The sequence below is a fragment of the Coenobita brevimanus genome, chromosome 74, assembly GCF_032717465.1.
Source record: "Coenobita brevimanus isolate Jiangsu-jjx chromosome 74, ASM3271746v2, whole genome shotgun sequence".
Taxonomy (NCBI): Eukaryota; Metazoa; Arthropoda; class Malacostraca; order Decapoda; family Coenobitidae; genus Coenobita; species Coenobita brevimanus.
Window position 1 is genome coordinate 10,383,401 of NC_137027.1, and position 26,460 is coordinate 10,409,860.

The window sequence follows — 26,460 nt, forward strand, 5'->3', positions numbered from 1 at the left end:
GACACCTGTAATCTGGTGTGTGGATTTTCTTTTTTTATTTGATGTGTTTTTTCTTGTTCATCTGCGAAAAAAAAAAAAAGAAAAAAAAGGAAAAAGACCAAATTCGCTACTTAATACATGATCAGCTCACTGTCCTATGATTTTTTTTTTTTTTATTATTATAGGGAGGACAAGGAGGGTATAGAATCTTACCTTTTTTTCTGCACAGTAAATCTTAATGAAAGGAAAATTATCACGAGCTATTGTTTGCTGGTACAGGATTAGCAAACGAAAAAATGCATCAACTTTCTCCCCATCTTGTCCTTCTGTAAACAAAGTCTGCCGTACGAGGGAGGATGGATCGTACGTCTCTTTTTGAATCCAGGTCCACGTCTGCCTCTGAATCCGGGTCCACGTCTGCCTCTGAATCCGGGTCCACGTCTGTTTCTAAAATCTGGGTCCACGTCTGTTTCTAAAATCTGGGTCCACGTCTGTTTCTAAAATCTGGGTCCACGTCTGTTTCTAAAATCTGGGTCCACGTCTGTTTCTAAAATCTGGGTCCATGTCTGCTTCTAAAATTCGGGTCCACGTCTGTTTCTAAAATCTGGATCCACGTCTGTTTCTAAAATCTGGGTCCACGTCTGTTTCTAAAATCCAGGTCCACGTCTGTTTCTAAAATCTGGGTCCAAGTCTGTTTCTAAAATCTGGGTCCACGTCTGTTTCTAAAATCTGGGTCCACGTTTGCTTCTGTATCCGGGTCCAGTTCTATTTCTGTATCCGAGTCCAATTCTGTTCTAAATCCGGATCCAAGTCTTGTAAACCCTCTTATGCAGGAACGCCATCAGTGTTTGCCTTGGTGGTTAAGGCTGACGCATACCATTCCACCTCGTCCACTACTTTCTTGAGATTCTCCCCCGTCCTGTCATCCAAACACTGGCCAACTTCACTGAACTTCCCTTGCACCTGAAGATAATATTGTTCTAATTAGTAAAGGGAACTAATAACCTATGCTGCAATTAGTAAAGGAAAATCTATGCTGTGATTAGTAAAGGAGATATAATAACCTTTGCTATAATTAAAAATGGAGAAGTTAATTGTTACTAAATGACGTTATACTTTCATTCCCCAAGGATGAACGAAGAGGCATGGAGCTAGGCAAACCAGTCCAGATAATATAAACAAGAAGGATCAGTCGCTCATCCTGGGTGGTAATCTGAAAGCAATAACCAGTTCCACATAACGTACACCCCTTCGATATGCAAGGGTCTGAGTACAAGCTATCACAATCCACTACATTTAAGGGTGGTAAATGAGCTTAGAATTTCACTCCAAAATATCTTCTACCAACACCAGGTCGTTTATTCTGGCTAGTTTAGGACCCCCTCTAGCACTTCTTCCTTACTAATTTATTTATGCATATGGCACGTTAATTTTCTCTTGTACACTGTTTTTTTTTTTTTTTTTGGTGTGTGTGTGTGTGTGTGTGTGCAATCTGTGGGTAATTAAATACATAAATAGCATAAAGGACAATGATGAATGAAAGACTGACTAGGGGAGTGTATGACTGAGGTGGAGGAGGGGAGGGGAAAAGGGAGACCGAGAATGAGATGGAGGGATGAGGTGGAGAGATATAATAAAGTGAGTGAGTGCTGGAGAGAGTAGCCTGATGATGTAGGACAAGGTGAAATGGAGGCGATTCGTTTGTGGTTACTCTTCCGGGATTAAGGCGTCTGGATATAGATAAACAGATAGAATACTGAAGGAGCAATTTAAGCAATGAGTGGGACAGTTCCCTCAGGTGAAAACAAATTAACAGGTTCATGCCACCAAACGTAATACTTACCCACTGCTCACTAACCCGCTACTACTACTACTACTACTATTATTATGACTACTTTTACTACGACTACTCACTAACCTGGGGAATGATGCAGACTTTGGGCGTGGAGATCATTCCAAGCTCACTGAGGAAGGGTCGGACGATGGCAGCAGCGCGTATACCACCGAAGGGACCTGGAAGAAAGCATCAGTAATTAACTCTCTGATGGTGGTGTTGAGAGGATGGGGAATGAGAGACTGACTAGAAGAGTGTATGTGAGATGGAGGGAGGGAGAGGGAGAAGGAGACCGAGGATGAGATGGAGGGAAGGAGAGGGAGAGATCAAGGATGAAATGGAGGGTGGGAAAGGGAGGAGAGGACCATGGATGAGATGGAGGGAGGGGGAGAAAGGAGGAGACCGAAGATGAGTTGGAGGAGTGGGACAGAGAAACATTTGGGACAGGGGAATGTGAGCTGGGGGTAGGGGGGAGGGCAGCCCTGGTAATGATAGAGAACAAAGTGGCGTGGAGGCGACTTCTGGGTTAACGCGTCTGGCAATAGATTTTCAGATAGAGGGATGGTCGGTACAACTCATTCTATTTCAGTTGAAGAAAGATCATTTTATCCGGCTGAAAGTGAGCTATAGGAGCATATGATTGTTCACACTGGTACCATTATCTCTCTCATGTTCACAACTCTAGTATTCTATTTCAGCTGACGCCCAACGAGTGTATTCAGCTAAGAGGGAGAGTATACGAGCCTGAGACTGTTAATAAGTACACACTGCAACAACTACCTCATTAGTGTACGCATATGACATCCTTTCCTCAGGCAGTATGAAAATTGTGTTGATATACGCTGCATGATAAATTAATCTGACCAACTCCGGTTTACCAGGTAGTGTAGTGACGTAACCTTCTCACGTCTCAAATGCCGTGTCATATCAAAGAATAATTCATTGGGGTCGGTGCATCATACAGTTAGATTCGTGATATGATAGTCAGTTTTACATATCCTGACCCTCCAGCATACTACTGTTGTTTTTATAATAATGGCATTTAAACACTCAGACGTAGTATTAAGTATGACATAAAAACATCTCAAAATCACTCACCTACTATTCATAAATTTCAGCTGTCAGCAACCGGGAAGACCAACTACACTATCTTCATCATACATTATATTATACTCTATACCTCAATATACATTATACTTCATTATACACTATACTACATTAACCATTATACTTCATTATACAACATATCTCACTAATATTTCCACTACAATGAAACATCTATGTCACCCAAATGGCTTAATCCGGAAGGGGTGGCCATGAATAAATCGCCTCCGTGTCACCCTGCCCCCCCCCCTTTTTTTTTTTTTAATGCTGCCCTTCCTCTAACTCACACCACCGTCACTCACATACCTCTCCACCCCATCCACGGCTTAGTCATCCCATCCCTCCATCTCATTCACGGTCTCCCTCTCCCCCTCCCCGTCCATTTCAGTCCCATACACTTAGGTCGGTATTCTCGTCGAAAAAGGAGGTTCCCTAGCACCGCTTCCTTACCGATTTATTTTTGGATATGTCTCGTTAATATCCTTTTGTACGCTATTTATAAAGATTATAGCAATGTTAGAACGATTAATACAACAGAATATGACAGTACGATACGATAAGCAAAATAAATCGCTCTGGAAAAAATGTTAGGGAGCTTCCTTAACTGACGAGAATACGGGAGTTAATGTCTCAGTCTCCACTCTTTCCACATCACCACAGAAACCAGCCACATCATAATACAGTATTTCACTCCTGTATTATGACGACTGTGCCACATCTTCAAGGATTTCATTATATCACTAACCCCTTCAATAAAAAGACGTGTATTTTTTTTTATTAATATCTCCTTCAGGTTATATCCAGATGACTTTGTCCGGCACATAATGGGAGACTTTCTGAACTGGCAAGGTTTTATATGGCGTTTAGTATCGCCTTCATTAACCCCAATCACAAGAAGCCTAATAGTAAATCTTCATACTGTGGGCGTTAATCTGATAAAGGCTATGCACACAGTCATCGGAATCTAGATATGTGACGAGTGATAAAGATAAATGCTGTCTGATATTATGACAATACTTACCACTTGTTACATCATTTCATTAGCCTCAAAAAATATTACTGTCTTTGGGTGCACTGATATAGCTCTGAGCATTAATATCTGTAAGTATTCATGGGTGTCATTCATCTCAAGCCACACGCTTAAAATTGTAGCTTATACTGAGCTACAGGGAATAATACTGAGCAATAATATATTCTGTGCCTCATTCCAGCATGATACAGATGCCAGCACTACACACTATGCTAAAATATACCACGATACACAATACTTAATTCCGTCACGATACAGATTCCAACCCTCAACATCCTTACAAAATTCCACCAAGATACAGGCAGCATATCAACCTCCTTACCCATGGAGTAACAGACAATACCACAGGGCTTGTGTCTATACGAGGCTGGGGGGAACTGGTCCATGGTGCCAGTGAGGGCAGGAGGAAGAGAACAGTTGTATTCGGGAGTCACGATGATCATGGCGTTGGCTTTCTCTATCTTCTTGTTCGTGTTGGTCATCCACTCAGGGATGTCACTGGGGTCCCGCCTGAAGTGAAGTGGTTGGTGGACGTGCCCATCGCCTCCCAGGGTCAGAGGGTCTGAAATGGGGTTATGCGTGAGACTGTGGAGGAGTGAGATGGTAAAGGTATGGGGTTATGCGTGAGGCTGTGGAGGTTGAAATGTTAAAGGTATGTGGTTATGTGTGAGGCTGTGGAGGTTGAAATGTTCAAGGTATGTGGTTATGCGTGAGGCTGTGGAGGTTGAAATGTTCAAGGTATGTGGTTATGTGTGAGGCTGTGGAGGTTGAAATGTTCAAGGTATGTGGTTATGTGTGAGGCTGTGGAGGTTGAAATGGTAAAGGTATGTAGTTATGTGTGAGGCTGTGGAGGGGTGAGATGGTAAAGGTATGTGGTTATGCGTGAGGCTGTGGAGGGTGAAATGGTAAAGGTATGTGGTTATGTGTGAGGCTGTGGAGGGGTGAGATGGTAAAGGTATGTGGTTATGCGTGAGGCTGTGGAGGGCGAAATAGTAAAGTTATGTGGTTATGCGTGTGGCTGTGGAGGGTTGAGATGGTTAAGGCTGGACAGGAGTGGACGGAATGGGCCGAAACGGTGATGGGAGGTTTGGGAAAGGTGAGATGGGTAAACTCTGTGAAAATATACACTGTTGGTCTGGCCATACTGTCGGTGGAAAAGTTTACAGCAAACTTTTCTCCTAGAGGAAGAAGAGGGTAAATGTGTCTTTCATATATATTGCAACTTACGACGAACGAGCCTGTAAAACTTCTTTTCCAAAGAAACGGGGGGGGGAGGGAGAGAGAGAGAGAGAGAGAGAGGGAGAGAGAGAGAGAGAGAGAGAATACTAATCATTACACCCATACCTTCGGCCCGCCAAAATCTCCCCTCCTGTCACCATCTCAGGCAATTCTCCCACACCTTCACCTGTACTCCTTTTACTCTAACTTGTCCTAAAACTGCCAGCTCTCCATCATGAATCCTGGAACAAGAGACTAACACTAAAATACGATGCTAGCCACGAAGAAGTGCACTGAAAGGAAGACGTAGAGCCGTAGAGTCTCCTCTCACTGCGCTACGTGAAATAAGCTGCAAGAGGGCGCAAATCTGGGCCAAGTTACAGGAGAAGAGAGTACGTATTATTTTTCTTATATTCTTGCCACCTCCAGACGATTTTACTCAGCTTAGGAATGGACACTCGCACTGAAGAGGTTAATGAAGGATATGTCTAACTTCTCCAGCTCGAAAGTCTCTCCTAAGCTTAATAAAATCGTCTGGAGGTGATAAAAATAAAAAGTGAAGTGTGAACCGTTTCAAATCTCTCTCTCTCTCTCTCTCTCTCTCTCTCTCTCTCTCTCTCTCTCACACACACACACACACACAATCTGACCTACATACTGTGAAACACCTTGGTCGCGTGCTTATCTCTGTGGCTCTATCAGTAAAGCCCTGAATCTAATAATGTGTGTGTGTGTGTGTGTGTGTGTGTGTGTGTGTGTGTGTGTGTGTGTGTGTGTGTGTGTGTGTGTGTGTGTGTGTGTGTGTGTGTGTGTGTGTGTGTGTGTGTTAATGCTATTCTTATTCTGACAGTTTAGATACCACAGCCACACCCCACCTTCCCTAATCACAAACCGTCTCACAAGAATCAAAAGACCTGCTCCTCTCCTTTCCTTTGTTCACCTTTCTGTTCGACTTCCATCATAAAGTATTCAATTCACCTATAGTTCGTTCATCTATACTTTGCCCAGATTTCAGTGATTTTGCAGCTTATTTCCCGTACCTCAGTGGCAGAATACAACACCTCGGCTCTACATCCTTCCCAAAACACTTCTTCGTGACTATTAAGATATTTCAGTGTTAATCTCCTGTTAGAGCTCGGCATTCAAAATGGAGAGATGGCAATTTTAAGCCTAGATAAAGTGAACAGAGTATGGTATTCTACGCCTTATGTATGGTATTCGATTCCCCTAATATCGTACCCGATTTCCTATATATGGTATCCGATTCCCTATGTATGGTATTCGATTCCCTATGTATGGTGGTCGACTATGTATGGTAGCCTAGTTGGTAGGTAAGGTCGGCCAATCTATACTAACGTGAGTACTAATGACATCCTGGTCGATACTCCCATTTGTACCACACGCCAAGGTCGTCCTTACCTCCATCTCCACATTTCTCTCTCTCTCTCTCTCTCTCTCTCTCTCTCTCTCTCTCTCTCTTACACACACACACACACACACACACACACACACACACCACCGTCTTGGATCATAAAAACAATATTTATCTTGGACAGTCTTCCCTTCCGCTCCCTCCCCTCTGAGGATTGGCAGCTCGGTGGGGAGGGAAGGGATGTGAGGACTGCTGAGGGATAGAGGAGGATAGAGTAGGCGGGGGAGGAGGAGGTAGGAAGATAAAGAGGGACGGAGAACAGAGGAAGAGGAGAGGGAGGGGGAACAGGAAGGTTTGGAAATATAAGGAAAAGTTGAGGACTAAAGAGAAACAGGCAAAGCTAAAGGGGAGGAGAGAGAAAGATGGGAGAGAGGACAAAGTGGGAGAGAATGGAAGACTAAGAAGACTGGGAAATATTGAGGGGAAGGTTGGGGATGACAGGTGAATAAGGTAGGCAGGGAGGGGAGGGGAAGGGGGATGAAGGGAAGGGAAAGAGAAGGTTGGATCAGGGGGAGGGAAGGAGGCTGGGAGAAGGAGAAGACTGGGAGGGATGGAGAAGAATGAGGAGAATGTGTAATGTAGAGAAGACTCGATGGTCAGGTGTGTCGGACAGGCTGGATGGGAAGAGGAGACAGGGGTAGGGAGAGTCATGGAGGGAGGAGACAGTGGAGTCTGGGGAATATCGGGGGGAGTGGGGGGCTGGAGATTCAAGGAGAGCAAGCTGGTGATTACGTGGGAGGTGGGAGACGCTGGGGACTGGGAGGATTACAGGGGAGAGAAGTAGGAGATTACGTGGGAAGAAAAAAAAAAAAAAAAAAAATTAAGGGCGACAAGTGCCAGCAAGGACATGAGAAGGGCGAGAAAAAATGTCAGGGGGAAGAAAGGAGAGAGGGAAGGGGAAGGGGGAAGTGGGGGGAGAAAGAAGGGGAAGCGACGTGACGGAGAGGAGGAGGAGGAGGAGGAGGAGGAGGAGGAGAAGGAGGAGAAGGAGGAGGAGGAGGAGGAGGAGGAGGAGGAGGAACGAAAGAAAGTGGAAAAGGAGGAAGAAGGGAGGGAAGTGAAGAGAAGGGGAACATGGAGAAATGAAGAAGGGGAAGTGAAAAGAGGAAGTGGGAGAAACTAGGAGAAAAAGAAGAGTAAGGGGGAAACAAAGGACGCAAAGATGACGAAGAGAAAGCACGGAAGACAAAGAGAAAGCAAGAGGTACAATGTCAAAGCAAGGAGAACTAGATGGGGAGTAAGAGGAAGCGGAGGGGAGGGGAAAACAAGGAGGGGGAGAGGCATGACACAGAATGACTTGCAAGGTTACTGGGAGGGGGCAAGTGATACATTACGGGTAATATGAGAGTTGAAGGATGTTATAGAAAGTGTGGGGGGATGTATAGAGTGATGTGAAGGAGGCATATACTGGGGGATGTGATGGGATCTGTAAAGACGTGGAAGAAATAGTTTAGGATGACGTGAATGAAGGGAAGTGTAAACTTAGGCAACGCTACGCTGTTGCAATCCTCCATCTGACCAAGCACATATCCCCCACCTCCCTCCACACCTAACCCAGCACATAACCTGGGCCCATCAGATTCATTGCGCAGGTGGCATTAAAATAGCTTTTGTTGTTAAGTTTTTCATTACTTTCACAAAAATTACTTACGACAAGGCATTCTACCATTCAAAATGCACCAGCTCACTATACCAGACATCAGGCTGAACAAGTACACAAAATGCACAAGCAAATAATTCTCCCAAACACGAATGGCATACACAACCTTGTCATCCTTATCAAGGCACTGACAGTCAAGGCGGGAGTGTGGCCATGAGATATGTAAGTGCTTAGCTGTATCATCGGAGGAGTGGGAGGAGGATGTGTATTCACCCGTTTCCCTGTCTATACAAACAAATAAACAACAATAACAACAGCCAAGACGACGACGATAACGACAATGATGATGATGATACATAAATTACCCTAGCACGAGTATTAAATTCCAGCTCAGGTAAGACAATTTTAATCACCTGGGAGTTAATCACAGGTGCATGACTGCCTTAAAACTGCCACCACAAATTAATAAACATAAACCAGTGCCAGACGATTACAGTCAGCTGAGAATGGGCTATAGTAGCCTAAGAGCGTTAATAACAGTGTCGCAGTTGTGGCTGATGCATAATAACGAACGGATAAATGAGGTGGGGTGGAAATTAGAGAGATGAGGCAAGTTCTCTATCCTCCTCATGTACTGATATTCTAAGTGGCTTCGGAAATTTCTTAACACCTTTTCCTTAGCGATTTATTCTGAGGTAACACCCTTGTATGTTATAAATGCAAACTATGTCCATATTCAAACGTAACGCATTACATAAATGACAATATTAAGGGGTAATACCGAAAACAAATCGCTATGGAAGAGGTTCTACGGACCCTTCCAAGCCACCCAGAATACGGAACTAACAACAGGGTCCACACAGGGAATGAGGATGGGCCTTGTGTTGCAAATAATTGTAAAGATAGGTAGATAGATAGACAGACAGACAGACAGACAGATACATACATATTTATACCGGTATATAATTATACAGTATATATATATATATAATCACCATCATCAGCCATTGCAAGACCACTGCTGAACAAAGGCCTCTCCAAACCTTTTCCACGAATTTCTTGGCTTAGCCAATCTCTGCCACGTTTTGCCTGTAAACTTCTGCATCTCATCTCTCCACCACCTGTCTGGCCTTTTTCTGCTAATGCTTACATGATCTGTCCACTTCCATTTCTGTTCTTTTATCATATCTATAATGTCTCTGACTTTGGTGTGGTCTCTCACACAAGTTGATTTCCTATCTCTGAAAGACATTCCCAACACTGATCCTTCCATTGCGCTCTGAGATAGGATTAGTTGACTTTTTATCGGTTTTGTTAGTTTCCAGGTCTCACAACCGTAAGTCATAACCAGCTGTTTTCAGAAAAAAATCGTTGAGGAAGAAGAAGTATTAGGGAGCTAAGAGTCCAATTATAGTGGGATGAGATGTAGGATACCAGCTAAATTGGCTAAGATTACACCTGCACTTTTCTACACACACACACACACACACACACACACACACACACACACACACTTTCTCCCCAAGTAAAATGCAATTGCAACGATGACGTTGCAATATTTCGCTTCACAGGAAAGAATCGATATTTATTGTTTTAAATATCTGAACGTAGGAACTGACAATGTAACACACACACACAGTTACGTGGCCTCGCATAACACTGTGGCTGCGCGACTAACTTTCCTTGGCTTGAGAGATTTCGCAGCTCTTTTTTCTCTGCGATTTATTCATCCCTGTTATACCTTAAAATCGTCTTGAATATATTTGGAGCAAACTAGTCCCTTGTCGATATTTATTCTCCAATGATCGTCGGAATTCTCCTATATCAGACGGTTTTATTCGGCTGTGAGAGGGTATTGGAATCTGAGGGTGTTAATTGTAGCACCATTATTTCTCCAGTGTTCTTTTCCAGCTAACGCCAGACGATTTTATTCAGCTGAGAGTCATAGGAGCCTAAGAATTGAAAAAGATACTAACAACAAGTAAGGGAAAAATAAGTTTTAAAATGTACGAAATAAAGAGAAAATTAACTAAAATAAATCGCCAAGAAGTGCTAGGATGCCTAACATGCCAGCGAGGATACGGTCAATATTGTCTAGTCTTTTAAAATTATTCTATCTTCTTGTCTCTTAAAATTATTCTCACAACCATACTTTCTTCTCTTAAAATTATTCTTAAAACCATACCTTCTTGCCCCTTAAAATAATTCTTACTGCCATATCTCTTAAAATTATTCTTATTACCATACCTTCTTGTTTCTTAAAATTATTTTCACTATCATACTTTCTTGTCTTAAAATTATTCTCACTATCATACCTTCTCGTCTCTTAAAATTATTCTCACTACCATACCTTCTTAAAATTATTCTCACTACCACACAGTCTCAAAATTATTCTCACTACAACACCTTACCTCTTAATATTATTCTTATTCTTATCAATTTAAGAATAAGCTAACTGTCTGGTGATAAGAGGCCCTACATTAGCGATAGGAGTTTTCGGTGACCGTAATCTTGACCTTGGCTTATCCCTGAGGTCATGGAGTTAATAATATCTTGTCCTTATCGATTTTTTTATGTATTCATTTTGCATATTAGACATCAGTGTTTTACTCTGTGTTATGTCTTTAATTATGACTCTCAACCCTATCACATTTATAGATAACAACACTGGACTCGCTTCCTCACATCATTACATCACAATCACATCATCACCCGCTTATCTCTACTCACCATCATCATATCCCCACACACAAATAACTTCCCCTTCTTGTCGCAGTCACCCTCACCCCTACAAAACATTATCACAGACTGGCTGAAAATTACGATCATTCTTTGAAATCTGTACATCACCTCCTCGCCCCTTAGCAGTCTTACCTCTGCCACATCACCATACCTGTTAGATCACCTTAAATCACATTCCTATCACAAGTACAGTTAATAGGGTGAAATGTAGGGTCACTATCTCAAATTATAGCCAGTCCACTCTCATCCCTACCCCTATCACACTTGTCAACACATCACCTCATATCAGTAACCTACCTCTAACACATCCTTATCAACTTGCGTAAAGTGTGGGCGTCACAAAATTATTATATCACAATCCTCTCTCTCTCTCTCTCTCTCTCTCTCTCACGAGCTAACAATGGCATCACTTTCACTTGCTATCATTTTATCATCCTTCACGTTCGTAACACATTTGTGAGCTTATCTCTTCTAGCTAGCTAGAGAGAGAGAGAGAGAGAATCACGCACAGACCTTGCAGTTCACGAATCATGAGTCACAATGACTTCCATGGTCCCGTTTTATATTGCACACACACACACACACACACACACACACACACACACACACACACACACACACACACACATTATGTTCTGCGTTCCACAAGGCCACATCACTTCAATCCATTCCTAACTAATCCTACAAACAACTTTAATCCATTCCTAACTAATCCTACAAACAACTTCAATCCATTCCTAACTAATCCTACAAACAACTTCAATCCATTCCTAACTAATCCTACAAACAACTTTAATCCATTCCTAACTAATCCTACAAACAACTTTAATCCACTCCTAACTAATCCTACAAACAACTTTAATCCACTCCTAACTAATCCTACAAACAACTTTAATCCATTCCCAACCAATCCTACAAACAACTTCAATCGATTCTTCGTAACTAATCCTACCAAGCCATCCCATGCTGTTTTGCCTCCACTAATTTTGTTCACCTATGTCTTCAGGTAGTTCCACATGCATTCGCCAGGAAACCCTCACGTCAAGCATACTGTACTTTTAAACGTAGTGTGTCTATGCATCTCGAAATTAATGGATATCCAATTGTGCCTCTGACCGGCTGTGGAACAACTACCGATAGCTACAGCGAACTTTCAGTATTTGGTTCTTTCACTAAAATAATTAAATAATTATATAAAATTAATCAAATAATCAATTCAGACAGAAACACTCGATCTACTTATCTAGTATTCTGCAGATTTCACTGTTATGTCTGAACTCTATACCTTAATGTGCAACTACCCAATAGCGCTGAATGAACTCTCAAATAAAGTAAATTAGAATAAAGGGTAGGTGCTGGTGTAAGTGAATTCCCTCCAGAATGTTGGAAGCATATTTAATTTCTTCAAATATGACACTGCCAGACACATATACCTGAAATAAATATGTGTATAAAGCACAGCAGGTACTTACTTGACTAGTGAGAATAATAACATACCATACAGCATTTTTTTTTTTTTTTTTTTGTGCTGCGCAGTATATCTCTTATGAGTTTATGACGAAATATGAGGGGTGAGGGGGAAGCCTGTTTGGCCCCCCCGTTGCCCCCCACTTCGCGTCTGTCACTTCTCCACATTATCCTCTCCTACAATTCCTCATCCAGATTATCCTGATTTGGTATTTATTTATTTGTTCATTTAATGAATAAATTCTATGGCAAACTACACTATGTCATCAGAGATTATAAAATTATGATTAATCACTTGTCATTTTCAAAATGAAATATAATCAGTTCACTGGCTTGGAAGCGGGTTTGTCAGTTCTTACAACATTTCCTAATTATAGATTATACAGTTATCGCTTTGAGAAACAAGATTACGATCGTGTTAAAATTTACGACAGATACGGTACATGTCTATAAAAACAAAATCTACACACAGACAACATAGAAATGTATTCATAACAGCACGTAACAGTTATGCAAGTTGTAGGCATAGGCCTACATGTGAACACAGCTAGTCATTATCATTAGGCCTACTTTTAATTGGGGTCTTGGGTCACACATTTTTCATCAGATTCTGACTTTATTAGTTAATTTGCAAAAGTTAAATTATACTGTTTTACTCTGACCATATGCATTAACACGCAAAATATGCCATGAAGCTGGTAAGCAGGTCTACATGAAGCAACAAAACAAATTCATTATCTAATAATGATAAAATGCTACCACTTCATACTCAGTTTGGCCGCTCCCCTTCACACCTCAAAACTTCCGGAATACTCACCAATCATTTCAGCTTCGTGATTTTTTTCTTTGAGACTATTCACGACACACCTGGCAACTCTCTCCCCTTGTCGTCCATCCCGGGCAGAACCGAGGAATACAAGAAAGCGTAGGCCAGACATAACGACGTTTTTCCCTCCGCAACTTTGCCCTGCCGGAACTGACGTCTGAGAATGCTATCGTTGCCATGTATTTATTTGCTAGTTAGAGTTGCCGTGCAATACCAAAATAGAAACTTCAATACATTTACATCGGACAAATGCAGTTCCAGTTACACTGACACGTTATCCTGTGATAAAGATACACATATGTAATTCTAAGACAAGTTATTTAGTGGCTGAATCAAGAAAAGTTATTTAAAAAACGTCTCCAATATTCACTATATGGCATTGTTTCACAGCGCGGCGTTATTGCTCTTACGTACAGATATTATAGTAATCTGCTCTTAATGAAACGCTCAAATTGAATGGTTTTGGTAAGGTAAATCATTGCAACTGAAAATGACGCTGTCTTCATGTGCATAATAATTCTACTAAAGATGGACACATCCATATTGTAATCCGGATATAATAGGTTCCCAAGTCCCAACCTAAACAAACAATAGAGCCGAGACGGAAGAAGAAGAAGAGCCAAGACTTGTAAATGTTTAGTTCATTATATAACTTGCCTTAAAACCAAGACCTAGGCCTAGCCCGTAGTTAATGTCTCTTGGCAACGATGTTACTACTTAGGAGAACTAAATCAGTCTTTGGCCAGTGGAAGATACTAAAAAACAGCCACAAATCGGTGCACAGAGCCGGGTTGGTTCATACTTGGTCCCCATTAGCCTCTGCATTCAACACAAAACCTAGCAAACTACTAAGTCTCCAGTTTACTAAAGGCTTAACAGTAAGTATTTAATAACATTTTGACAAATTTTTACCACTGGACAGCATAAGGTAAAAGATGAGATTAGCATCATGTTTTCATTTTCTCATTCTTTAAACATTTTACATAACATATTTTAAGAGAAATTCATAAGTTTCTTCAGAAGCTCCAGTCTCCAGTCTTAGAATGTTATGAAAGTTTACCAGAAATGTGGATATATACTGTGAGCATTCTTAAAGCAAGGATCAGTTGAAGAGGTTTATCAGTTTCAGGGTAGTATAAGTAGTTACAACAGTGTTCATTATCCTTGTATGTTTTGAACTGGGTTTCTATATAAGTATATACTATTTACATAAAAAATTTCAGGGCTTATTTGGTGTACCTGAGCTTCAAGACCCAGAAGGATTCTACTTGCTGAAGGAAAATGCAATACATGAAGCAGATGATTTGGTGGAAGAATGCTTATCGAATAATAGGACACGTAAGATGGTTGAGGTAAATTTTCAAGGTGTCTTTTGTTTTCTTGCTGCATAAGAAAGGGATTGTACATGTGACTGTAAGACCTCTTGTGACAATAGGGATTGATTTCCTGTAAGCTATATGAAAACCCTGTGTATTAATGAACTGTGTTTAATATGGTAGGGTACCCACACATGATATCATGCATACTTGGAGAAGGGGGAACAGGAAGGTCCCCTGCAACCATTCTGAGTTCAGGGAATGTCACATAAGTCATCTTGAATGACTGGACTCAAAAAACAAGTGACATGCTGACCTTGTTGAACTCCCAGAATATCATACCCAGCACATTTATGTTGAGATGCAGTAATGGTTACGCTAACTCCTCCTAGATTCTGTGGGATGGGGAACCCTAACATATAGGCTAGTAGAGGAGTGAAACTGACCTTATTTGACTTCTTTGGCTGTTGTGACATCTGCAGTGCCCGTAACACCTACTTTGATCTTTGTGGAGTGGATGCACAATTTATCTTTGATACCTGCTTCTTTTGTCACTCAAGTGGTGCAGTTGTTTCTTCCTAGATTTTTTTTTTTTTTTTTTTTTTTTAATTGACTACTGGAATTTCCTTGTGAAATGTTGACAGATCAAGATGGGACACATGGATTATTCTAGAGTTGTTTTTAAGTCTATTCTGTATGTTAATTGACATAGCATAGTATGTCTTCAGATTGACAGGCACCTGAAAAAGTCAGTGATTCATTAATTTTGGGAACCATTCTCATATGTTGAGTGGTAAAAGCTCAGGGTCTTGTTGAACCTTGTGGTGTTCAGAGTCTGGTCACTCCTCGTGAACATTTCAGTGCATGTCAGTATCACTAGAGTTTCCTTTACCACCAGGTGTTTGACGAACTCTCTGACTCCCTGTGCCGTGTAGCTGACCTGGCAGAATTTATCCGCATGGCTCATCCCCAGCCTCGCTTCTCGCATGCAGCAGAGGATGCTTGCATTGCCATTGGGGGACTGGTAGAACAGTAAGTAAATTCATTTTACTGTACTGACAACCATATTCATAACCCTTTGAAATAAATTTACCTAGTGAGTCAGTGTTCTTTAAAGTAATTATATGCACAGTAGAGCCTCAATTCATGTGGGACTGATTTGTGCTAAACATGTTTTGCACTGAAAGATAAACCCTGACCAAGCCTACTAGATGTGGGAAAAAAAAAAAAAAAGCTGTCTGGGAAAATCCCAACAGTCGACCACCATCTGTGACAGTATTCATAAGTCCTGCATAGCACCAAGCACGGTCACCATGCATGCACATTCTGCATGCGTCTCCCTATCCTACTCCCCGTTGTCTCCGCCAGCTGACCTTGACCCATGGCTTCCCTGTTCACATTAAAATCCTGCATGATCCTAGTGCTGTGTAACACTTGTGATGGCATCTTTCCTACTATCAACATTGCACCTGAAATGACTTTAAACTTACCGTACTGGACTTTCTTTGGTTACCTGCAGTCTGATATGTTATTAAAAAAATAAAAAGCTTGAAGTAATCAGTACCTAACTGAACATCTTTCATTTTATGAAAAGTATCCGTCACAAGTACCCTGTATACATTTCCTGTCACAGTAGATGCTGTACTATTGTGTCCAGTATCATGCTAGTATGCATGTATACTTTACTTAATATTATCTCAGACTCTCATGGTTACATTGGACTGTTTCCAGATACTGTATATTACATATGATATACAATACCAAATATCTGCAGACATTACTCCATTGCAGAACAATATGCTTTATCAGGCTGGGTGTTTAATATACAGGTCGTAATGTTTTATTGTACACTCATTGCACCTTTGAAGTACTGTAAGTCTGTAGATAACTGCTTCATATATAGACCTGAACTTTTTAGTATTTAGGATCAGATAGGCTTGTACTGTACTGTTCTATTTGTGATGCCAGTGATATATGTGATAGTTAATTCTTGTTAGTGATCTTATTATAGCTTAGGATATGGTAATGTACAGTTTATTGCTTGGTTTTAGTATTCATCAGTATTTTACTATGTCTTTTTTGCAGGTTAAACACGCACAGGATGTTATATGACAGTTTGTGTAAAGTTGTACAACATGGAGACAAGTTCCCTACTACAGATGTTGATGATCATGTGGCAAAACTCTTCCTCTTTGATTTTGAACAGTCAGGTAAGTGCCTATCAGTGGATTTGGATAATGTTAGGATCACAGTCCACCCTATACCAGACAGAAATCAAAAACTCATTACTGCCTCTTAGCATTCAGTGGGAAGTGGTAGGTGGTGGCGACCATCATCCACTCACTTGATGTTGTGCTGCCTATTTCATTCTTTTCCTATATCATTATTTTTCTGTGTCTGTCCAACTCACTTCCTATTTCTCCCATCCTTCATGTCACTTTTTATTACCCTTTTTTCCACTTCAGGTGGCTCTACACTGAATGACAAGCCTAATGATTTCTTCTAACCCTGGAAACCATTTACAGTGCAGGGTCGTAACCATATAACCTCATAGGCCTAATGGGGTGATGTGGAGGCTACTATGATGCCCCTGTTAACTGGGTGGAGAAATGTAGAGGTGACATCCATCCAACAACCAAACTTCCACACTCTTCTCTCTGCCTCATTGTGGTGAGACACTGTCTACCACGAGGGAACATTGGTTCACCACACAGGATGGCCCTGTAGGGGCTGTTGCATGCCTGTGGTTGGTAGGTTTGCTCAGCCATAAAGACTGAGGTTGCTCATCGACAACAACCACTCAATGCAGTACCAAAACCAGCCATGAACTCCTAATAATAGTGTACAAGCATCGTGAAACAACTCCCCCACATATTAATTAGCAAGCTTTTCAAAGCAGTCAAGGAATGTCATTCTGAACAACATTCCACCTGACTTACACAAAGACAAAATTAACCTCACAGAGTTGACATAGTAAGTTTGGCAAGACTTCACTCAGACCATCACCCTTCCTTAATGCAATACAGATGCAAAATAAACCAGACACCTAACCCAGCATGCCAATGATGCCAGTTCACACATACAGCATTGAACATCAGTTGCTCCAGTGACTAAACTATTCACTCAAGGTGTATCATTGAAAACCTCATGGATAGTTCTCTGAAAGTGTCCCTGGGTCATGGCTAGCTTGTTTGGAGCTGTTGGGTTCCTGTGAAGGGAATCTTGGGTTAAAAAAAATAGAATAAACATAAATAAGTAACTATATTTTGCTAAACAGGTTAACTGAGCTTTATTTTAACTCTACCAACCTGAGAATATCTTTCTTAAAGTGGGTGTTAATCAGATTGAAACAAACAGAGCCCTTGGGCTCAAGGAGCTAAAGTTTGAAATAGTATTTGATTATTTTTCTCTCTTCAGGGATCCACTTGAATGAAGATCTGCGACAGCAAGTAGTCATCCTTAATGAATCAATCTTAACTCTTGGTCAGCACTTTATGAATGGTACTCTTCAAGCAAGGGCCATACGTAAAGAGAAACTACCAGAAAGTTTAAGACAGCAGTAAGTCTCACTGGTTCTACTTTTATCCATTTTCTCACTCTAGCTTCACTCCTGTCTTTACTTCAACTAATAACTTATAGCTTTGTAACAGCACTACTGTTCACTCCACTTATTTACTGTAATGAATCAGCTGCTTATCTAAATCCATATACAGTACCTCTTCTGTTCCAAAGGAGCTGCAAGGTTTACCCCCCAAAATGGTACAGATTGCTTTATCTCTGTGCTTATAGAAAGGAGAGGGTTGCCAGTCCCCACTTTCTTGCCCTTTTTGGTAACTTTATGAAATGCAAGGCTATGTGGATAGTATTCTGTCTCCCAAGTCCATAGGGATACAGTACCATATGTTCATATTAAACCCAGCATACTCCTGCCACTGTCCTACTCCAAGTGATATGTTCTCCAGTTTTGCCATAGAGGGAGACAACATCATTGTGACTGGGCTGTATGCTGATGCCACCATGGAGATCACACGGGAAGCTGCATACAAGATATTCCTGCACCCCGACCCTCACCAAGAGTCATTGCTGACAGAGATGATCAAAGCTCGCCATGGAATGGCCACGCTTTGCGGCTTTCCGTCTTATGCTCACAGGTGTTTGTTTTTCTTTCTTAGTATCAGGAAATAAAGCAGTTACATGTTTTAGCTGATAAATATGAAGAGGATTTATGTACTGAACTCTGAGGTGAGAGATGAGCAAAGATGATCCAACCATTTTGTCTGCAGATTTGCAGAATGATGTCTCTAATCTTCACCATCATAACCCAGTTTTCTATACATTTTGGTAGCTATCAGAAGTTTTCTGAGCATAGGTGTTTACAGCAGTGGATAGTTAAGAATGTATAAGTTAAAATTACAAAATATGCATCAGCTATCATGGGCAAAGATTTTAGCTTTGATCATAAAATTTTAAGTTGTCATTTTCTTGTGAAAACTACAGACTATAGCTTTTGTCAAACACTTGCATGAAAAGGTATTGATTTAGTTAATGATATAAGTTCATAACTTTTGAAAGGTTTTGAAAGGTAGTAATGAAATACATACTTGTCTTTCAGGGCTCTCAATGGTAGTTTAGCAGAAACTCCGGAATTTGTTGTTGATTTTCTTAAACTCCTTGCGAGAGAGATAAGGCCTCGTGCACAGGAAGATTTTGCGGAGATGAATGAAATGAAGAAAGCTCAGTATATTCATTCTAGGGTAAGTTGTATGGTATGACAGATGTTTTACAGTTTCCAGAACCTATATAGGACTTTTTTTTTTTTTTTTTTTTTTAACCCCTTCAATCTGTTGTATTTTTCTTCTCAATTCTTGTTTCCACCAGACAGTTCTATTCAGTTTAGGGAAGAGCTTTAACCCTTCTTTGGCTGCCAGCGTTGAACAACATTTTACTGTAGCATGGCCGCTGGTGTCAATGTAGCGCAACTTGTAGAAAACTGCAAAAATTTTTGGGAAAGGAACAGAGGTTTGGGAGATGTTGACACAGACCTATTTTAGCCTCTAAACCACTCAGATAGCCAGTATGAATCGTAAATCAGTCATGAGTGGATTTCAGTCTTTTGCTCCCTCCAAGTGTTAGTGTAAGGAAGGGCATCTGGTCATAAAATGCTACACGCTCCAGTCCAAAAGCCCTCTACCCAAGGGCAACGCCTTAGGCCTTCGGGGATACCTGGCGTAAAACCAATTTTTTTTTTTTTTTTTTTTTTTTTTTTTTTTTTTTTTTGCTCCCTCCAAGTGTTAGTGTAAGTAAGAATAAGAAAAGAAGAGAGTCAAGAAAAGAAAGTGCTCTACCTATTATCATTCTTCTCTCTTTCCTTCTCATCTCTTTCCTAAACCACCCAAAGTAAAAAATAAAAAAAAAAACTCCATAGAGGAATAAACATGATAAAAAAGAGGGAAGACATTCATAATTATGATATTTTTATTTATAAGTACATAGTACAGTACGTACAGTACTGACTTTGTTCATTTTACATATTTCTTGTTTTGCACAAGCATTTCAACAACATATGAGGTGTTCATGTCGTGAATATGTGGATGTAAAACCTTCACACTAATTCCCTTGTTCATGATGCAAATCTTGTGTCATACTGAATCTTGGGTCATACTGAATCTTGGGTCAAGATGGTTTGGCCTGTACACACAGAGCAGCACTCATTATCTTGAAACAGACCAAAAATAGCATCTTTATTCACTGTCCACACAGATTAGACCACCTATAGTAAAAAAAAAAAAAAAAAAAAAAAAAAAAAAAAGGAATAAGCATTATAATTATAAAAAAAGAGGGAAAAAATTAATTATATTTTTATTTATAAGTACACATATTATTTACTGAATTTGTTCATTTTACATATTTCTTGCTTTGTGCAAGCATTTCAGCAACATATGAGGTGCTTTTGTGGTGAATATATGGATATAAAACCATCCCTTCCCATCACACTAATTCCCTTGTGCAAAGCACTAATCATGAGTAGTATTGAATTTTAGATGCTGTGGTTCAGCCTGTTCACACAAAGGAAGACCCTGGTCTGGTTAGAGTCCAAAAATATCATCTCTTGCCCCTCTTCGGACACAAACTAAACCACCCAGACCGCAAAAAATAACTCGATACAGTACTTGCATAAACACAATAAACATCGAAAAATGTGAAAAAAAATAATAATACAAGTAATTAGTAATTATGTGTTTTATAAAACCTACCATATTATGTACTGATTTTGTTCGTAATACACATACAGTATCTAGTCATTTCAAACCATTTCAGCACTGTTGAAATTTTTGTTTGGGTGAGAAAACAAATATCTTCGTCACCAATATCATGTGCATAAATTTGCACACTTTTTCGCACTTCATTGTGCAGCACAGGAAGCTAAAAATTGCATTGTCAGGTGCACCAGACGCTCCTCTTCAATTTGCCAAGAAAAAAAAATCAACTTTCAAAACTTGAAAAATCGGCCCCATGGTCGGCCAGTGGGTCCCGCCAAATTCCAGAGGCTCGGCCACAGAGGGGCAAAGGAATTAAGAGACTTTTAAAAGCTGTATCTAATCGCCTCAGTGCAAAAAGTCAGCGCTGAGTAAGATTGTAGAATACTCATATACAGTAACAAGAATACGGCAGCTAAAGAGGATGCCACAAGATTGAATAGGTTAATCCACTCTAAGAGTAAAACCATCATTATCTTATCCATATTTCCTATTAATAAATGGATTAGTTAGGATCCAGAAGCAGGAACAGAAAAGCGTGGTAGTGGAACTTATCAACAAAGTGCTAATTGAAATGGGCCGTATATCCACTCACTCACCCCTCAAGCTTTGAGAAGTTTTTATCACACCCCAAAGATTGGGGCAGTCCTTATTATTAGTTAGGGTTTTGTTCCAAAATATAATAAGTTTTCCCAAGCAACTGGCCATGTACATTGGGTGAAATTGATAACTCAGCTTTATAGGTAGCTATAGAATTTTGAAAATTTCTTGACCTGAAAAAAATTAAGAAGTTCCATGGCAGTTTGATGTTGAATTAGAATGTACAGTGAAAATTAGTATTTTATTGCATACAGTCATTGTATCTGCTTTCCAGGACCTTGCTCTGTGGGATGTGCCATACTTCAGCAGCCAAGCCAGACAAAACAAGTTCCTGATCAGCGGGAGTGACCTTGCCCCATACTTCTCCCTGGGTGCAGTGATGGAGGGGCTCAGTGGTCTTCTGTGGTCCCTCTATAATGTCACACTGGAGTTGGAAGAGCCCTGTAGTGGGGAACTTTGGTGTAGTGATATTTATAAATTGGCAGGTGTGTTAATGATATTCTTGTGCATGGGTGTATGAACCAAGAGACATTTTAGGCTTGAATGACCACTATGTAACCCTGGGTGGCATAATGAGAGCAATAATCTACAACCATCCCTCAGATTTAAACCCTAATGACTGCCAGGTGTCTCTGTCACCATTTAATGTTGTAAAAATTCCCCCATTTCCAATAAAGAATTAATATTTTACAGTGAAACATGGGAGTGAAGGTGTTTTGGGCTATATCTACTGTGACTTCTACGAGAGGCATGGCAAGGCTCACCAGGACTGTCATTTCACCATCAGAGGAGGGAAGCTGCTGCCTGATGGGTCATACCAGGTGGGAAACTTTTTGTATTTATATCCTTGCTACTTCAGACAACTTTATACAAGTTTATGATGTCCACTTGCTAACTCAAGAGTGAATACTACATAGCCAGCCTTCATTATATGTTAGGGATGTGTTCCAAAATGTGACAAATTATTTTTCCCTGCAATTAATGCTGTAAACTGGGGGAAACAAACAAATCAGCTGTACAGTGGTGGAAGTTCAGCAAGCAGTTCTTCCGTTATTTGGTGTGGACCCAAGGTAGGCAACTCAGTCCAGACATTTTAGGTAAGAGGTATCACTCTATTAACCTGGAAACTGGAAATGAAACTGGTATGGTAACAGTAACATCCAAATCCATTTCACCAAATTGGGTAAACATATTGTTGCAGTTGCCTATAGTGGTGTTACACCTGAACCTGCCGCCTCCCAGCTGGTCCACCCCGTGCCTGCTGACCCCTGGCATGGTGGAGAACCTCTTCCATGAGATGGGTCATGCCCTACACTCTATGCTGGCCAGGTATAAGATTCATTGCTCATTTATTTTGCTACTGCCTCATAACTTGCCCAACATTAAGGGGAGAGGGAGATGAAAGTAGGTCTTTCTTCTCTGTTTTTCACATTCTCATATAATATCTGAGAGACATACTTGAGCTCCTACTACTCATAAAAAGCTGTGGAACTGGGTTAAGATGATAATGTAGCCAGCGTATGCACTGTATATGCATTATTCCCACAACTGCAGCCAAACTTAAGTGTGGTAACCACTGTATGGTACAGGCATTGCTGCAACAAAAATTTTTTGCAATTGTAATATCAGTATCCATGTAATGTTTTATTTTCTTTATAGTGGGTTTTATTATATTATGTTCAGTTTTTGATCCTACTTCACTCCATCCTAAGGTGAGAAAAAGTCAGGATGATGATGATGATAATGATGTGCAGTAATGTCAGTTAATTATTTCTGCAGGACTCAGTACCAGCATGTAACTGGTACCCGGTGTAGCACTGACTTTGCTGAAGTTCCATCCATCCTTATGGAATTCTTTGCTCTAGACCCAAGAGTTCTGGGTACATTTGCACGCCATTACAAGACTGGTGAAAGACTTCCTCATGAGCGTCTTGAGAAAATGGCAGCCTCCAAGTCTGTGTTTGCAGCATCAGAGATGCAATTACAGGTATTTTGTGAGGATATAATAGGTTCATTTTTTCACTCTGGTTGACAACATATTGTTATGTTTTATTCATTGTATATGCTGATGATTTATTTTTTAAGCCTATGGGAGTGAATATGTTAAGTAAGGATATATCAAACCCCTGTAGTTCAAAAAATCTCTCCTAATATAAATACTGTTATCTATAAATAACATGAATACAGTGCCATAATAAGATATTGGATTCATTTCATTTCATCCATAAAGACTCCAACATGCTTGCATGCATCAGCCTTGGTCTCCTAATGGTGGCTGTCCATGCTGCTTGATCTCTGGCAGCCTTGCTATTAAGTCCCCCATTCTTGAGGTCACACTATGACCTTGTCCCAGATCTTTTCCAGTCGGCCTCCAGCAGCTCTAGAGCCAACGTTCACAGTACTGACTTTCTACACCCAATCAGAGTTCATGGTAAACTGGAAAACTGTTGTGCCAGCACATGTAATATTATTCATGTGGTGATGCCAGCATATCACAGAATTAACAAGCGAGATGTAAGGAAACCAAAACCACATATGGGAGCAAACAAAATAACGCAACACTTCCAACATAGTTCAAGCATTAATATTTTACTTTATGCTTACAGACTTTCTACTCACTGCTTGACCAACGACTTCATGGCCAAGAGAGGTGGAAGGAAACAACTTCTACCACTCAGATCTTAGAGGAAGTTCAGAATAAGTATTATGGTCTTCCCTATGTTAAGAACACTGTGAGTAACATTGCAGTTTTATGGTTGTTTGCATAATTTACCATGTCTGCTGTGAATAAATTATACTCACTAAATGAAGATGTGTTTATTGAGAAGATATAACAGTTTTGGCCCAAATCCTTTTCTGGTCCAAGTTGGTCCAAAACATATATCTTCGCAGAGAACAGTTTCAATATGTGGGTGTAGTTAAGCAATTCTAGATAAACTGGTATTTGGAAAAGATTTCTGTTAGGTAGACCTCAGTATATATCAATGCTGTGTTCCAAAATAACAGCTTTTACATAATTTTTAATGCTGTAAATTAGAACTTGCAGATCAGCTGTATATATATATATATATATGAATGAAACTCTGAGTGAAAATATTTCTGTAGTGTACTGATAATCAGCAGTACAATAGAACATAAAAAAAGCCTGCCACATAACTAAGACTATCTTACCTTCACCAGGCCTGGCAGTTAAGATTTGGTCACCTTGTTGGATATGGAGCCAAATACTATGCCTATCTTGTTTCACGTGCAGTAGCCTCTTGGATCTGGCAAAAATACTTCTTGCAGGATCCATTTAGTAGGTAAGCATTTTTAGATTAGAATAATTTGAAGTTAAAAGTAATTCCTCATCAGTAATTCCAAGAGGTAGGCAAGCTTGTATTTTACCCCTCTTGAATGTTGTTTAAATGATCATGTGCTGTTGATAGTCCTCCGATTTTCATACTTTATTCTTGATTTTTTATCCAACCTCAGTCAGTCTGTAGGTAAGAAAAATGTTACGATGATGATGATGATGGTGATTATAATAAAAGGGACTTCAGCATATGGAAATACACACTGGAAACTCCTCATTATGATGATATTGGGATATATTTGCTTCATTAGTCCTAGCAGCTTCATAGTTCCTGTGATGTGGGAGTGGAGGGGGTCAATAGATGAAACTGGAATTTCAGTGTCTTTTTATTTTTGTCCAGAAAGGCTAGTCATCCATCTTTAAAATGTACTAGATTATGGTAGCCTACCATTGTAGATGGTAATATGAAACTGGCTGTTATGAATATCATACATACTTGGGTTATTAAGTTTAATGAAATATAAAATGAAACATTTCATATGCATCCATGTTTCGTATTGTATATTAAAATAGTATTGTCTTCCCTTCCTCTGTAGATGCAGATAATGGTCTGGATATAGCATATGTCATAGTCATCACCGTATTAATCATATTACATATTAACAAGCGAGTGTCATCGTCAGGGATATGGGTGAAAAGTATCGCAGTGAGGTCCTGAGTCACGGCGGAGGAAAGCCACCGCGGGCAATGGTGGGAGAGTTTCTGGCCCGAGAAGTAACAACTGACAGTATGGTTGACGCCCTCATGACAGACCTTGATCAAAAGAAGGTCAGAGTGGAGGCAGCTTTGTAGGCAGGCTCCATAAGTCATTGACCTCATTTATCTGATGATATGCATTTTTTGTTTTTATAAATTAAATCTTGTTCTTTGCAGAAACTTTTAATCAACTTGAAATGGACTTTTCAGGCTGGTGTAATACAGATAGCCATCATTAATTTCTTGTCTCCTGGTAGCTTTCCTAAGATCAATAAAGTTGTCTAGTAGCATGAAGAATAAAATAGAAATTACGTTTCGGTCTATTGGGATTAACCCCTTTGCTGTGATGTATTTTCTTATTTTATTTATTTCTTCATTTATTTTTTCATCTCCTGACCTTTGTATTCAAGGTAGTAGAGATTTCTCAAAGTGGAGAGTTTGATATACCTTCATTGACCCCTTCAATGTGCGAGGCTTTTCCTAAATAGAATATCATCACCATCAGTAATAAAATAAGACACTGGATTCAAGTGGGTCAAGTCTACTTAATTCAGGATCATGTTCATTTCCACATACTCTTTGTTAACCTTTTATAGAACTGTTCAACCTTTTACCTCATAAAGAGTGGACTGTACAGTATGTACAGAGAAAATTAGTGTCATCAGTAATTCTGCAGTTGTGATACCTTTGTTTGTTTGATGGTAAATAAAATTAACTGTGTTTATTGTCTTAGTGTTAATTTATTTAGGTAATGTTGACTTCATATCCTTTACGTGTAAAAGGTCAGAATATCAATTACTGTACAGTAGTGCACCAACTTTCGCTACAGCAGGATTCGCGGAATCCACTTTCGCGTCATGCACCAAATATTCCCTAACTTCCACTTTCGCTTGAAAAAAATCGATTTTCGCGCACAAATTTTGGGTTTGGGACAATATTTTGAACTTTGAATTTCCTGCACCGCCTGCCCGCAACCCACCGCCATCTTGAATGACGTCATGTCA

The 26,460-nt window shown here is 40.1% G+C and overlaps 2 protein-coding genes across 2 annotated transcripts; one reads left to right on the forward strand and one right to left on the reverse strand.

Moving 5' to 3' along the window:
* Nucleotides 1–777: 777 nt before the first annotated feature.
* Nucleotides 778–13,366, reverse strand: LOC145407765 (FMN-dependent NADPH-azoreductase-like). Its single transcript, XM_080278636.1, has 4 exons — nt 13,224–13,366; nt 4,270–4,509; nt 1,898–1,992; nt 778–942 (listed from the first exon to the last, which is right to left on the reverse strand). The coding sequence occupies exons 1-4, from the start codon at nt 13,342–13,344 to the stop codon at nt 805–807; spliced, it is 594 nt and encodes a 197-aa protein (XP_080134762.1). The 5' UTR covers nt 13,345–13,366; the 3' UTR covers nt 778–804.
* Nucleotides 13,367–13,923: 557 nt separating this feature from the next.
* LOC145407751 (mitochondrial intermediate peptidase) lies at nt 13,924–25,832 on the forward strand. The gene is made up of 14 exons (XM_080278624.1): nt 13,924–14,110; nt 14,456–14,584; nt 15,447–15,580; nt 16,634–16,758; nt 17,966–18,107; nt 18,511–18,699; nt 19,161–19,302; nt 21,680–21,890; nt 22,099–22,226; nt 22,607–22,734; nt 23,185–23,392; nt 24,012–24,137; nt 24,586–24,707; nt 25,384–25,832. The coding sequence occupies exons 1-14, from the start codon at nt 13,940–13,942 to the stop codon at nt 25,550–25,552; spliced, it is 2,124 nt and encodes a 707-aa protein (XP_080134750.1). The 5' UTR covers nt 13,924–13,939; the 3' UTR covers nt 25,553–25,832.
* The last annotated feature ends 628 nt before the right edge of the window (nt 25,833–26,460 follow it).